The sequence below is a fragment of the Panulirus ornatus genome, chromosome 28 (genome assembly GCF_036320965.1).
Source record: "Panulirus ornatus isolate Po-2019 chromosome 28, ASM3632096v1, whole genome shotgun sequence".
Lineage (NCBI taxonomy): Eukaryota > Metazoa > Arthropoda > Malacostraca > Decapoda > Palinuridae > Panulirus > Panulirus ornatus.
The window spans coordinates 10,424,045-10,439,006 of record NC_092251.1 but is presented as its reverse complement, the minus strand read 5'-3'; the positions used below and the strand labels follow the sequence as shown (position 1 = coordinate 10,439,006).

Here is a 14,962-nt window from a genome sequence, read left to right as displayed (position 1 = left end):
CTCTCTCTCTCTCTCTCTCTCTCTCTCTCTCTCTCTCTCTCTCTCTCTCTGATGATTGGGAATACCTGGCTTAATAAGAGTCTCACGTAAGAGTGTGTGGCAAAAGTTGGTTTTAAATGGATGGGATACCAGTTGAATTTCTGGAGAAAAGGAAGGGCGCGCACACACACACACACACACACACACACACACACACACACACACACACACACACACACACACACACCCACACATACACACACACACGTGCACCCTGGGCTAATATGGACACTTAAAGTGACATACGACAAAGGAAACTTTAATCAGACTTTTCATGGCCGGAGTCTATCATGCTTATCTGATCCGTAGGCCTGTCCAAGAGCTACCATGAGAACCCGTGGGGCTACGAGTACCGTGACTATTACTACGACCAGGAGTCTAACGTTGACCCTCCCACCTTCCTAGCGCGACCCCAGACCTTCACAGTGGAGGTGGGCCAGTCCGTCATCATCCCGTGCGACGTCGACAATGCAGGTCAGTTGTCTCCTCCCTCTCTTCCACCCTCTCTTTCTCCTCCTCCTCCTCTCTCTCTCTCCCTTTCACCTTGGTGAGAGCTCACCCTACCTCATGACATAGTTACGCCATAGCTTCACGTGAGTATGTTACTCCTTCCCTCTCTCTTGATAATCATCACGAGATAGAGAAGGAGTACTTCACCACCTTGACTGGGCCTCCTGGACTCAACTTGCTGCCACTGCTAAGCATCAAGCCTTTGATGTCTCCCCCATTCAATGAGAATTTAGAAGTCAGTCTCTCTCTGTCTCTTTACAGACCACTTGCTTTTCTCGAAGTTAAGTTGGTTTTCTGTTTCATGTTCCGGTGTTTTAGATTTTGACTTCCTTCAATTCGTGGATAGTTACTGATACATTTTTTCACGTTATCTCTCATTCCATTGAAATATCCCATTTTTTTCTAATATTACGATACATGTAGTTTACTACGACTCCTTCAAGATTTGCATATGGACCTAGATTGACTGGGAGCGTCTCCTCTCAATCATACTATCTCAAGAAATATCTTTAATACTGGTTCCTATGATGATAGAGATCTTTTACAATGGTGCATCAATTCCCATGAACTATTAATGTGACTCTGTGTGCATTTTAAGAGGGACTCCACGTGACGAAACTTTCAGAGATAAGGTTATTTGTAAGTACAATCATTACATGTATGTCACTGATAAAATACCCATAACTGTTCCTTGTCATTTACAATCATTATCAGCAACGAGGCAGAACTTTTGTGTACTCTTCCTACTGTTATAACAATTGATTGTGTTGATATCAGAAGACTCTTTTTTTTTTTTGTCTTGTATTTGAAAGCAGTTCCCACTGCACCCCGCTATTCTAACTTGATATAAACAGGCTAAGAGAAAACTTAGCGTCATTAACTATGATATAAGGTAATTTGGTGTAAGCAGAAGCAATCTCAGCCATCCTAAGTGATGGGTTATGACTGGTCAAATGTAAGCAGAACGGACGAAAGCTATCCAAACAAACCTTTAAGTTCAACTGCTTCACTAACAAAGAATCACCTTATCAAATAATACTTTAAGGAGTGGCTTCAATTTGCAAGACGTTGTCTTAAGTCTGACTCTGTTTTTTTTTTTCTCTTGTGTTCTTAGGAGGATCATTAAAGATGATCATCAAGAAAGTGCCGGCCAACGGTGGCAGCGAGAAGTTGGTGTCGGTCGGTAGTGACAAGGTGATGCCAGACCCCAGGATGACGGTGGATGGGAAGCGCCTCACCATCTCTCACATTCGCCCTCGAGACGCAGGCACTTTCATCTGCCAGTTCGACTTGGAGCCACCGGTGCAGCTGAGGCACACCTTACATGTCCAGTATGCGCCGTCCGTCAGGGCTATGGTGCCCCTTCAGCAGCATGTGGCCAAGGGCAAGAGCGTGACGCTCGAGTGTAAGGCGCATGGTAACCCCGAGCCGATCATTCGCTGGTCTCGTCAGGAAGGTCCTCTGTCCTCGGGAAAACACAGCCATCATGTAAGGATGAATTATGTTCAGTAAAAAGAGTTAAAAAAAAATGATAGATACATAGGTAGACAGACAAAGAATGAGAGAGAGAGAGAGAGAGAGAGAGAGAGAGAGAGAGAGAGAGAGAGAGAGAGAGAGAGAGAGGTTATAGTCAGAAATTTGGAGCTCATTCATCCTTTTCCTTTCTAATGATTATGGAGTTTTTTTTTTTTACAATCACGTGAGGCTGAGGCATGACACATACTGGCAGGGCCACAGGCTGACGCTGGAGAGGGTGGACCGTCACATGGAGGGCACGTACTTGTGTACTGCTGACAACGGCATCGGTGAGCCAGCCTCGGCCGCCATGTCCCTCACCGTCGAGTACCCGCCAGAGATCATCACACAACAGGTGAGTCCCCCACCACCCGTGGCAACAGGTGAGTCCCCCGCCTGGCAACAGATGAATCTCCACCCCTGGCAACAGGTGAGTCACCACCCCTGGCAACAGGTGAGTCCCCCGCCTGGCAACAGATGAGTCTCCACCCCTGGCAACAGGTGAGTCACCACCCCTGGCAACAGGTGAGTCCCCCGCCTGGCAACAGATAAGTCTCCACCCCTGGCAACAGGTGTGTCCCCTGACAACAGGTGATTCCCCCGCCTGGCAACAGGTGAGTCCCCCGCCTGGCAACCGGTGAGTCCCCCTCCTGGCAACAGGTGAGTCCCCCGCCTGGCAACCGGTGAGTCCCCCTCCTGGCAACAGGTGAGTCCCCTCTAGTAACAGGTGAGTTCCCCTCTGGCAACAGGTGAGTCACCCCTGGCAACAGGTGAGTCCCCCCTGGCATCAGGTGCGTCCCCTGGCAACAGGTGAGCCCCCCCTGGCAACAAGTGAGTCCCTCCTGGCAATAAGAAAGCCCCCTGACAACAGGTGAGTCCCCCGCCTGGCAATAGGTGAGTCCCCTCTAGTAACAGGTGAGTCCCCACCCCTGGCAACAGGTGAGTCCCCCCTGACAACAGGTGAGTCCCCTCTGGCAACAAGTAAGTCACCCAAAGACCTTCTTTCATGTCCTTGCGACAGACGCCGTTTGGTGTCATATTAAGAAGAAAATGGGACTTCTTTTGCGATGACATATCAGGAATACTTATTTCTCTATGATGCTTGCAATTACTTGTACTTTACTTAATAAGCTATGATTACTGACGTCATCCTATCATCTGGCACGCTGTAGCTCATCCATGATGCTGTGGACACCTTCCCAAAAATCATTTCGCCTCTGTTTCACTCCCAATGATCAGTATCTGACTCACCATCCCATTTACACTTTCTGATTTCCCATTTCATCCATCACTTTGCCTCATCTCGTTATCTGGTGTTTTACTCAGCCAGATTCTACTACGGCCTCCCTCAACCATCAACACTCTGATCCAATACTCAAATCTCCCTACTACCATTTGGATGTACACTACTTCTATGTTCTATCCACTCATCCGTCCAGTCTCTGGTTCTCGTTTATGACGTCTTCACTTGGCACCCGCATCACGTTTCTATACCAAACTGCTTTCCACAATGGGGTTTTCTAAGACGAATTTTCAGTTGTACTTTGATGCGCTTGCAGCCCATCGTGAGGACGGGTGAGGGCGACCGAGTGGAGCTGGTGTGTGTGGTGCATAGCCGACCGCCAGCCGACGTAGTGTGGACCCACAAAGGGCGCCCTCTGCCTGACACTCTCATGGACACTCAGCTACACCTCCCACAACAGCAGCAGCAGCAGCAGCAGCCCTCCTCCCGCACCCACACCACCTACGACGCCCACCTGAGCCAGACCCACGTAGCCCACCGCCACACGCTCACCATCCATCGCGTCACAGAGAGAGACTTTGGGAAGTACGTGTGCATCGCTGAGAACGCCCATGGCCAGAAGAAGGCTGTGATACAGATGACAGGTGAGGAGGCACTGTGATATCAGTGTTCTGAGGTAGATATTCCAACCACAGCATTGCTCTGTCAAAATAAGGATCAAGCTGACTTATCATGAAAACTTAATGAAAAATAGAAGTACTTTGTAAGTTCGGTATCTATTTCGAAGGGAAGAACATCTGCCCCTGCTGGAGGGAGGAGGAGAGAGAAGAGAGGAGGATTGTAGTGTCAGTGTTGGAGAACGTCCAGAAAGCAGGCAGGAGTGACTTATGTTTGTACCAGCAATATCTTGAGCTAGAGCATCATTGTTTAGCGTAAAGGTCAAGGACATTTAAGCAGGACTTTGAAGTATCAGTGATATTGTGGTATACATACGTAATAAATGTCAGTTAAACACAGTGTAGTATCATTTAGGATGAACTCTGGCCGAAATTTGTCGGTACAACAGATTTTCTCATTTTCAACATTATCTAATTCAGCGCAGGGTCTGATATGGTTACTCTGAATATTCACTAATTGCAAGATGAATCCAGGTCGACAGTAGGCATTCATAGAACAATATCCGAAAGGGGAAGTGGCTTACCTCAGCCCCCATGGTTCCATCTGATGCCATGTCCACTCTCAGGTTGCTAAAACACTTCACCTCCTCCAGGTTCTCACCTTTCAAACTCACTCTCCAACCTCTCTCTCTCTCTCTCTCTCTCTCTCTCTCTCTCTCTCTCTCTCTCTCTCTCTCTCTCTCTCTCTCTCTCTCTCTCTCCTTTTGCTTTTGCTGTATCACTCATATCAATACTTCTTTGTTTTGGCCTGATCTTATTTTCTTTTGCCAGTCTAAGAACCTTTTTACGATTACGTTCCGTGTCATGTGTGATCTGCAGTGGCCTTCCCTTAGTAACATGCATTTAGTTCCTCACTCTTCTGACTTCCGTTATATCTCGACTTGCAGTTGTCAGGTTCATTGCATTAACCATCTCTATGATAAGCAACCCCCTTTCTATGGCTTTCTTTTCCTTCTTGTTTGGGAGATGGTCCTCTTCAAGCTCAAAGATCATCGAGGACTTTCAGCTATTAACCTTCCTGTGTACATCTTCGTGCATGTGTGTGTGTGTGTGTGTGTGTGTGTGTGTGTGTGTGTGTGTGTGTATCATTTTCCATGTAACCTACTGACAGCCCTTCCTTTAAGATAATGGCTCCGGGTTATTGAATGGAAGTTTTCATTCAAGAAGTCTTTCCATGGTCAGCAGTTTCTATATTTGTCCCAGTTCTGCTCAGCTTTGAATAAAGTAATAGCAGATTTCTCATATCAGAATTCTCCGGCGCTTTTTCTTTTTGCCTTCATAAAGAATATCAGTATTGTCTATACATATTCTCAAAATAACACTCTTCCCGATTATCTTCGAAAGGGCCCTTTATATAAATCTTCAAGCCTAATCTTTCTTCCCCTGACATCATCAGACTGAGCTCCTTCCTCCCAGATTCTCGGAAAGAATCGTTGAATGAATCTCTGTAAGCAAGGATGTGTTGTCAGATGCCTGTACACTGTTTCTCACGACCCTCCTCGTCCATCAGGCCTCCCGAAGCGACCTCAGCTGCTGAGCAATCCCGTCGGCATGGAGAACACCAGATACACCCTCACCTGGGAGACGGAGAGCTACCTCCCCATCACCGAGTTCTTCATCAAGTACCGCAAGTCACACCTAGGGGCGTGGCACGTGAGTACCTCCCATACCAGTCCTCACACCTGGGGGCGTGGCACGTGAGTACCTCCCATACCAGTCCTCACACGTGGGGGCGTGGCACGTGAATACCTCCCTTACCAGTCCTCACACGTGGGGGCGTGGCACGTGAGTACTATCCACACCAGCTGTCATACTTGGGGGCGTGACAACAGACATGAGTCTTCTCATCGTGAGGGTCACTTTAGACTGCTGGAATATCACATCATCTGACCGACGACCTGTCTGATATTTACTTATTCTAGACTCAAGTCTAACCCTATGATTATATATAACTTGAATAACCCAAGTACAATAATTTAGTGAAAGGCAAATTTCCTCAGCCCTAAAAATCAAGTGATTATAGCTATGCTTGCATAGTTTAATGACGGAACGAGTCATTTCTGGTGCAGTCTTTTCAGTAAATAACACCAGACTTGCACGACTTTTACACAGCAAGAATGATCAAAGTGTGCAAAAATATAGCATGTAGATTCATGCATTTCCATATGTAGACAATATGATATTCATACATGTACAGTGTTTCTTCTGCTACGTACACCCTCCCTGTTCTTGCCCTCACCATTGACAGTCGCTCCTCCTCCTCCTCCTCCTACCTAACCCACACAAGTGCCTCTCCTGTGGTGGTAACCTGGACACTACAACCAACCTCTCTTCCCGCAGAGGAACCGTACTATGCTGATGGCGGGTACGTGGCAGAACGTGTCCCGAGTGGTGATGAACTCAGGGTCGGCGGCGCCCGAGGGAAGGCGTCACTTCATGGTCTACACACTAGAGGGGCTGCAGGCGGCCACCTTCTACGTCGCCATCGTCAGCGTCAGAAACAAATACGGCTGGTCGGCAGAGTCCGACAGATTCTCCTTCTCCACCAGGAGAGGTGAGGGAGTGGCATAGTCTCAGAACTTCCTTTCCACTAAGAATGTTAAGGTTCTTGATGGCTTTACGAAGAGGGCTCAAACACTAACGCTATCAACACGCATGCATTAAACAGCTAGTACCAAATCACTCGACATTTATGCTATCGGACGCTGCACTAAGATTACCCCAACAGTAATTATGGTCAAGGAACTTTCCTCCCTCTCAAAATCAATGTGGATTAACAGGTAGTTTAAGAATAATGCTACTCGCAAAGATAAATAGGTTTCCTGGTGATGAAATACTATAATATTTGGCCTTAGATGTTGAGTGCGTATACGTATATTTAGGCAGTTATATTATTCCAATTGCTTTGTGAACAAAGCTTACTGGAAAGCTAGGAAGACATTTTATGCTTCTTGTAACAAAAATGTAACAAATAAGAATAAGTCTAAATGTTTAGTGTTGCTCTATCCTCCAACTTAGCTCATTTACGACATGTTCTAAAAAAAGTGTTTGTAATGTTGCTTTCCTGTACAATAACACTACCAGTAAGGCCTTGATGAATAGTAGGCCAAATCATGCAGCAATTGGGAGTTTTTACGCCGTCAAATGCAAGGCATGTAAAGATATTTATATAGGCCAGACAGGAGAAACTGTAACGAAGAGATGTTATTGGCACCGTCATGCAGTACGCAGGGATGACCACAAAAATGCGATTGCTAAACATTGTCATGAAAATGATCACCCCATAGATCTTGAAAATCCCGTTATTCTATACCCCTCTGCTAATTATGCCGCACACAACGTCACTGAATCTGTCTCAATTGCCAATACTTGATTTATCCCTATGTAGTTTTTAAAGCCCATCGTAGTATTAACCAAATCATTATGAGAGAATTGACAAAACACGAAAACAAAAAAGTTGTTCAAGACACACCCAGCTACCCAGGTCAACCCCCGCCACGTGACCCTCTTAACCACTCTCCCTTATAACGGTTACTGCCAGACAAAGCGGACAGTGGTTAGACCGTACCGATTAATGTTGGGCGGGACTCAAATGTGATGTTGGGATTAAAATAACTTTGTCAACAACTGGCACCTGATGAGGTGGAATGTCTGCACGAAACATGTCGTGCCACATGTATAGAAAAATTTCATATCAAATAAAATTGTATTAACCCCTAATTATGTGCAGTGTGTGTGTGTGTGTGTGTGTGTGTGTGTGTGTGTGTGGTGTGTGTGTGTGTGTGTGTGTGTGTGTGTGTGTGATACGCGAAGCTTACACTGTATGACAATGTACAGCAGGCATTTCGGTAGTAGAAAAGCAGGACAAGTTTTGTAGCTACTTTATCGTCGAATGATTTTTTTTAGTAGAATCTTTAGCATTTTGTATTTCGATGTTGTAGGAATGTAGTATTTTGCATTAGCAACGAATTCTTCCTTTTTCTATCGTACTTCAGACCTCAGTTTAAGCATGTGTCTCAGGGGAAAAAGAAATATATATTATCGTCCACGTTCTCTCATTTCAGTGACGACAGTTCTTCCCTCCACCAGCGGAGCAAGACGCCAGGCCACAGCCTCAGCCTTCACCCTCCTGCTGCTTCCGCTGTTCCTCCTCGTTCCCTTATAGTAAAGCAACCCTCGTCTAGGAGAGAGGGGCTCCTTAACTACGCCCCGCTTCGGCCTACTTTACACAAGACTCCGTCTGTCTCAGCAAGCCTCGGCATACAGCGGACAAGCGTTGGTCCTCCTCAGACAGAATCTCATCCACCTCAAACAAGCCTCTTCAGTTATGATATCCTTATATTTGATGTTTCGTCGTGTTGCCACTGTACTCAGGTGTCTGGTCATCTCGGGGGTCTGTCTCATGTCTGCCATGAGAACATATGAGAACTGGCCAGGTATGATCTAACTATTATCCCTGAGGGATGTGTAGCAATTGATGTCAGAGTTAGAGAAAGAATAGCGACCCTGTATATACCTCCGTATCCTTACTTGATAGATGCATTATCATCTTTCCGAGCGATCTGTCATAGAACCAGCGTTCTGGTCGATTATTCCTTTTTGTGTTTTGTCATAGGCTCCACTTACGGACAGAAGTCCTCATTAAGACCGGGCCTTAAATAAGAAAGAAAGGGGTAATAGTGAGAGAGGAACAGCTTATAAAGAGGTAGGAAAAAGGCTGTGTAACCAAAACTATAAAGAGAAAAAGGTGAGGATAGATATATGGTTTATGAAAAGAGAAAGATAAGAATACCTCAGTGGCTAAGTTTTGATGTGAGATAGAAGAGACGACCAGTGACCCTTGACGCAGATGTAATAAAAGTGGCTCAAGTCGTTTGCAGCCGATGATGTTTGCGATGCGGCGTTGATTGCTACATGTTGAGCTATGAGGCAGAGATCGTTTGCAGTAGAGCCAGAGCCGGTCTGTCCAGTGTTTGTTCTTACTCATTTATCGTGACTTCCGTGTCATGACTGAAGGGGATGTGGTTCGGTATCAATGAAGCCATTTTCTCACGTGAAATGTATAGATCCTTCAGTTGGTATGATAAACATGACAACAGCAGTCTTAGGATGTGAACCAACACACTCTTAATCCTCGTTTGTGTTCTTGTTAACAGATATCACTGGTGTTTACAAGCGTGCACAGCTTCCCCTGATGTACATAGAATTTGCCGTCTCTAAGATATACACAACTGTCCTTTATTGAACATAGTTAAGCAACTGTCAATAACATCTCCATGTGAACATCCACAACGTCTAATGTCATTTTGACCATGGGGCTCTTAGTCCATTAGAGGATATGTAAACGTGATGACCATTTAGCCTAAGTATCTTTGATGTGAATCCAGACCATTGATTTGTTCTGAGACCACACCCCCCTTCCTCATATCCCCTTATTGATGAGGGATTCAATAGCTGTTAAACATCAATAGATCTTTTATGTATATTCCTTTAGTTTATGCCACGTTGGATAATGAGCATTTGTTAAGATTTCCTCTGAGTTACTCGAAAGTTAATCCAGATGAAGAGAGTCTTAGACCTTGTCAACGATCGACGGTCGTGTGGCCATTCCCACAGCTGCAAGTTTTTTTTATGCACTCTTTATGATTATACAAGCACTTCACCTTGTAAATTTACCTGTGTATCAATTAGGTGTAAATTTCATGCTTTGGATTTACCTGTGTAATATCGGCTGGTATGTTCTTCCTTAATTCTTTTATGAATCGTGTTCCAGAGATCAATTTACTATGAATGAAATAATATTAATGAATTAGACTTCTCATGGAGTCATGAATGCCACATACAAATCTCTCTCTTTTTCTCTGTGTATTTCTCACACAGATTCTTTCAAGCGAATGCTTGGGCCACACGTCCTCCCCTTTTCCTGAAAGTCATTTTGCTCCTCACCAGTTTGATGATGTGTGCTCCCTCTAACCATTTAATCACCACTCTCTAATACAGCTTATCAAGTTGATAAACGGACTTATACCTCTGTAATTCGAACATTTGATTTAATCTTCCTTGCTTATATACCATGATCGTATAAAGGCATTCTAGTAGTCTACAAGCACCTCATCATCGGCCTCACTTACTTTGAAAATCCTAACTTACTTATAAACAGCACCGTCAACTCCTTTCTTGAGCAATTCAACGTCAGTCCCATCCACTCCAACGCTTCGACTCAATTCATGTTACCACCATAGCTCTCTGTACATACCAAGCCACTTGGTCTGACTTTCTCCCTTCGCGCACCATCTCTTCACACACATCTCAGATCTCATTAGTCATCTCCGCCATCCTATAATGTAACGCATCCTGCAGTCTTTCAGAATATCCTCTTCATCTCTCCTTCAACTCCTCTGCCTGTTGCTACTTCCCTTATCAGCTCCACTCACTGTCACTCTCACTTGTTCTCTCATTCTCCCCAAACTATTCTCCTTCCAAAATATTACCGTTACTCTCACTCACTCTCCCATTTGCCCACTTTATCCGCCCATGCCTCTTCATCTTGACTACTTTCTCTTGTATACCTCTCAATCACACGCAACTCCTTCCATGCTGGTGCCGTTCATAAAGCTCTCTTTTTTCATTCATCATCATCTATAGAATACTTACTTTAACTCACACTCTATCTTAGTCCCTTTTGGACTCTTACATAAAGTCGATAATATATTGCCAATTACTCAAGTCATTAATATATTGAGGTTCGATGTATTTACTGGAACTGATATTTACTAAATTTTATCAGGCTTATGTCTGCCCATTTGTGGACTGGAGCCAAGACTTTTGCACCTCCTTTTGAACCGCTTCTGATCGAGTCAATGTGCTCACTCTGGTGTCATCAGCAAAAGCTCCTTGCTATGCTTTCACGATCATAGAGAAAACTGAGGTCAACACCATTTCTTATGGTACCCTTGATAGAACAACCTAATCATATGTGGTTCCGAGTGATACTTCACTGAACTTTCTGCTAGTTAAAAACTCCTAAATCCATCTTTCCGACCTTATCCTAAATTATTTGTTTTGCAACTTTTTTGCCAGAATAAATTCAGTGGTTTTCTCAAATGGCTTCATAAAATCAGGAGAGTGTCCAATCTTGTTCTTTTCATGAAAATTCCATAGATGATCATTGACATAGACTCATGACTGGGTCTGCAAACTTTCTTCCTATTAGGAGTCCATGTTGACCTTTGTGCATGTAGTTCCTTTAGGTCACATGTTTTGATGTATGTCCCTCAATTAATTCTTTAAGGACTATGATTATATATGAAGTCAAGCTAACTGACCTCTACTACTTAGTCAGTAACTTAGATCCGTCTTTTAGTATTCCTGATGCATATGAGATTTTACATACATGAGTTTACGTAAATGGGAACACAGACAAGAAGCCTGATTGGCCCACGACTGAGTTGTCTGAGAAAAAAAAAAAAGAGGAGTAATTTTGCTGTCGTCCAGACTTTAGCTCATCAGAAACATCACTGGTCTCCTTATTACCGATTTCGTCTTCATGAAGATTACTAGGATTCTAGTCAGTACAGGAACTGGATTCCCTTGGAGCTGATCAAAATGTCCCTAAACCTGTGATGTTTCAGCATCTATGAGTGCACGTTCAGCATTGTGCTTAAAGGGTTTATCAATTGTTTCCTTGTTGCATTTTGAGCAAAATACTGATTTTCATTATTCAGTCATTTCTGTATTATTCCACCGCTTTAAAAAGTCCCATTTTCTTTATGTATTTTCTGATTTGTTGATATACACGAGCAGCTCTTTTAGGCTCTTGTAAATGCTGAGTACATCTCTTTCTTGATTCATCTCCTGTTCTCTTCTATAGGATTTCGATATTTCCTCATCAGCCTTCACCATTTTCTCAAGAATCTTTCTCATTTTTACCTCCTTTGTTGATAATAATCATTTCTTCTATTCCCATGGACTTCTATTCAACCTCTGTTTTCTCTCTCCTGGTGATTTCCATGTTGCACTCGTTTTCTTTTTGTTTGGCATTAGCCAATTGATTATATATGTCTTACTCTCTCATGACAGTAATTTCTCTCAAGAGTGAGTTGTGAGAGAAAGTCATGTCACACCCTGATCTTGTCCCCGGTTGCTGTAACACGTTCACATTCATTGGTTTCCACATCATATGATGCTGGTGTGACCTGATAGACTTGTATCACTCACTTCTATATCTGAACACAGTGCTATGCCATTTGCAAAAAGACGATCCATCGATTTGTTTGTGGTTTACCTTAAAAACGTCGAATTTTTTCCATAGCTTAATCTTTGAGACCGTTCTCTTTCGTCTGTCGTTCCATTATTCTTTGTATTAGTGTCTGTATCTACGTCCATATCATAATCCTCTTTCCAGCCACTCAGCGAAATTGAAGTTAAAGTCAGACGCCCACATAAACATTGGGTCCGGATTCTTCATATCTTTCGATATTTCTTCAACTTTTGTTGATATTTTTTAAAGTCATTTAACACCACTTGTGGTGGCCTGCATGATATTACGTTTATTATGTTCATAACTGGGATTATCTCTATAATTCAAATTCAATGCGACTCACCTTCACTATATGCCTTCCTTTGAGAGACTGATGGATATGTGTTGTTACATTCTCTTGTTTGACTTTGATTCTATTTTTCTTTAGAATTTGCTTCGCCTTTCTTATTTTTGTCAGGCCAAGTCTCTGTCATGTTAATGTAGGGCTGTGGAGTTATTCGTAATGTACCCACTGATATAATTCATTATTTATCCAAAGTTCTTATTACTGCAGACTTTGTATATTCGTATATAGTATCTTCCAGTCATTCTTCCTAGATATATTTTTACTCAGTTACGTTTCGTATTTTGTTTCTTCACGCCTTTTGCTTAACAGATTATATGGATCTCGTTTATTTGTGTTTCTCAAAGGGATGTCCTTTGTCACAGTACAGTCTGTGTTTTTAGCGCAATTCTCCCTCCATTTCCACCAGGAATGACCCCATTTATATGAGAGTTCTGCTGGCATGGTGGGTGTCTGTGGCCAGCAATTGTTGTGGTTCTTATTTCATCTCTGTGTAACCATCGCCAACCCTTCCAACACCCAGGAGGACAGCAGCTGTAATATAACTCCATGCTTTGGTGGCTGCTCAACACTTACCACCCGCTAACCTACCCGAGAGAGAGAGAGAGAGAGAGAGAGAGAGAGAGAGAGAGAGAGAGAGAGAGAGAGAGAGAGAGAGAGAGAGAGAGAGAGAGAGAGAGAGATGGAGTTTTCCTTCATACTTTAAGGGATTCCCAGAACATGAGTAGCAATGAGTGGATCAAAATGTAAGCAGAGTGGTAAAGAATGTAAAGTAACATTCACTGGGAGAGAGAGAGAGAGAGAGAAATCGTCTCTAACCGCACAATCTTGCTTGTGTCCTTTAGTCCCACGCGACATTCAACGAGCCATCAGTGCGTCAGGCCACGAACATAAAAGTTCAGTTCTCCAAGACGTTAATTACACGGAAATGTTAGAATGTTGTGTCTGAGCTCTCAATACATCTCCCCCCCGGACGTGCCTAAGAAGCATTTTGACATCTGGATGCGACCGCCCTTTCAGAGTCGGCGGTTCTCAAGTGACAGCTTCATATAAGATTGAATATGACTTGAAATGAATAGAACATATGCACTTGAATCCTGTCGAATCAGATCTTATGACGAGCTTTCGCGGTACCACTTCTAATGTAAATCGGATCTGTACACAACACAGTTCTCTCGCGCATGACTTAAAGTAGAATACGCAGATAAAAGAAGGTTGTCAGAAATATTTCTTTTTTATGATTATTTACCGCTGAATATGACTCCTCTCAATGCTGGACGCTGAAATGCCTGTGTCATGGTAGAGGCTCTGATCTCAGAAGTGAAAGTCGTCTGTTAAGCAGACAGAATTTCGTGATTTTTTTCTTTTTACCTTTGATATGAGTGACTATTGATATGATATGTGTGTATGTGTGTGTGCGTGCGTGTGTGTGTATGTGTGTATATATATATATATATATATATATATATATATATATATATATATATATATATATATATATATATATATATATATATATATATATATATATATATATATATATACCGTCATATGGGAAGTGAGTCAATTGTTGTTCGCTGATGATACAGCGCTGGTGGCTGATTCATGTGAGAAACTGCAGAAGCTGGTGACTGAGTTTGGTAAAGTGTGTGGAAGAAGAAAGTTGAGAGTAAATGTGAATAAGAGCAAGGTTATTAGGTACAGTAGGGGTGAGGGTCAAGTCAATTGGGAGGTGAGTTTGAATGGAGAAAAACTGGAGGAAGTGAAGTGTTTTAGATATCTGGGAGTGGATCTGTCAGCGGATGGAACCATGGAAGCGGAAGTGGATCATAGGGTGGGGGAGGGGGCGAAAATTTTGGGAGCCTTGAAAAATGTGTGGAAGTCGAGAACATTATCTCGGAAAGCAAAAATGGGTATGTTTGAGGGAATAGTGGTTCCAACAATGCTGTATGGTTGCGAGGCGTGGGCTATGGATAGAGATGTGCGCAGGAGGATGGATGTGCTGGAAATGAGATGTTTGAGGACAATGTGTGGTGTGAGGTGGTTTGATCGAGTAAGTAACGTAAGGGTAAGAGAGATGTGTGGAAATAAAAAGAGCGTGGTTGAGAGAGCAGAAGAGGGTGTTTTGAAATGGTTTGGGCACATGGAGAGAATGAGTGAGGAGAGATTGACCAAGAGGATATATGTGTCGGAGGTGGAGGGAACGAGGAGAAGAGGGAGACCAAATTGGAGGTGGAAAGATTGAGTGAAAAAGATTTTGTGTGATCGGGGCCTGAACATGCAGGAGGGTGAAAGGAGGGCAAGAAATAGAGTGAATTGGAGTCATGTGGTATACAGGGGTTGACGTGCTGTCAGTGGATTGAAGCAAGGCATGT

At 43.5% G+C, this 14,962-nt stretch overlaps 1 protein-coding gene across 1 annotated transcript in view; it reads left to right on the top strand.

Moving 5' to 3' along the window:
• LOC139757833 (protein amalgam-like) overlaps positions 1-14,031 on the top strand; it is a 61,109-nt gene extending 47,078 nt beyond the window's left edge. Inside the window, exons 2-8 of the mRNA XM_071678722.1 lie at positions 349-513; positions 1,664-2,037; positions 2,279-2,419; positions 3,624-3,951; positions 5,495-5,637; positions 6,325-6,538; positions 8,049-14,031. Of these exons, the coding sequence (XP_071534823.1) occupies positions 349-513; positions 1,664-2,037; positions 2,279-2,419; positions 3,624-3,951; positions 5,495-5,637; positions 6,325-6,538; positions 8,049-8,149 (1,466 nt within the window). The 3' untranslated portion in view covers positions 8,150-14,031. The remainder of the gene's footprint in view (positions 1-348; positions 514-1,663; positions 2,038-2,278; positions 2,420-3,623; positions 3,952-5,494; positions 5,638-6,324; positions 6,539-8,048) is intronic.
• Positions 14,032-14,962: the final 931 nt, after the last annotated feature.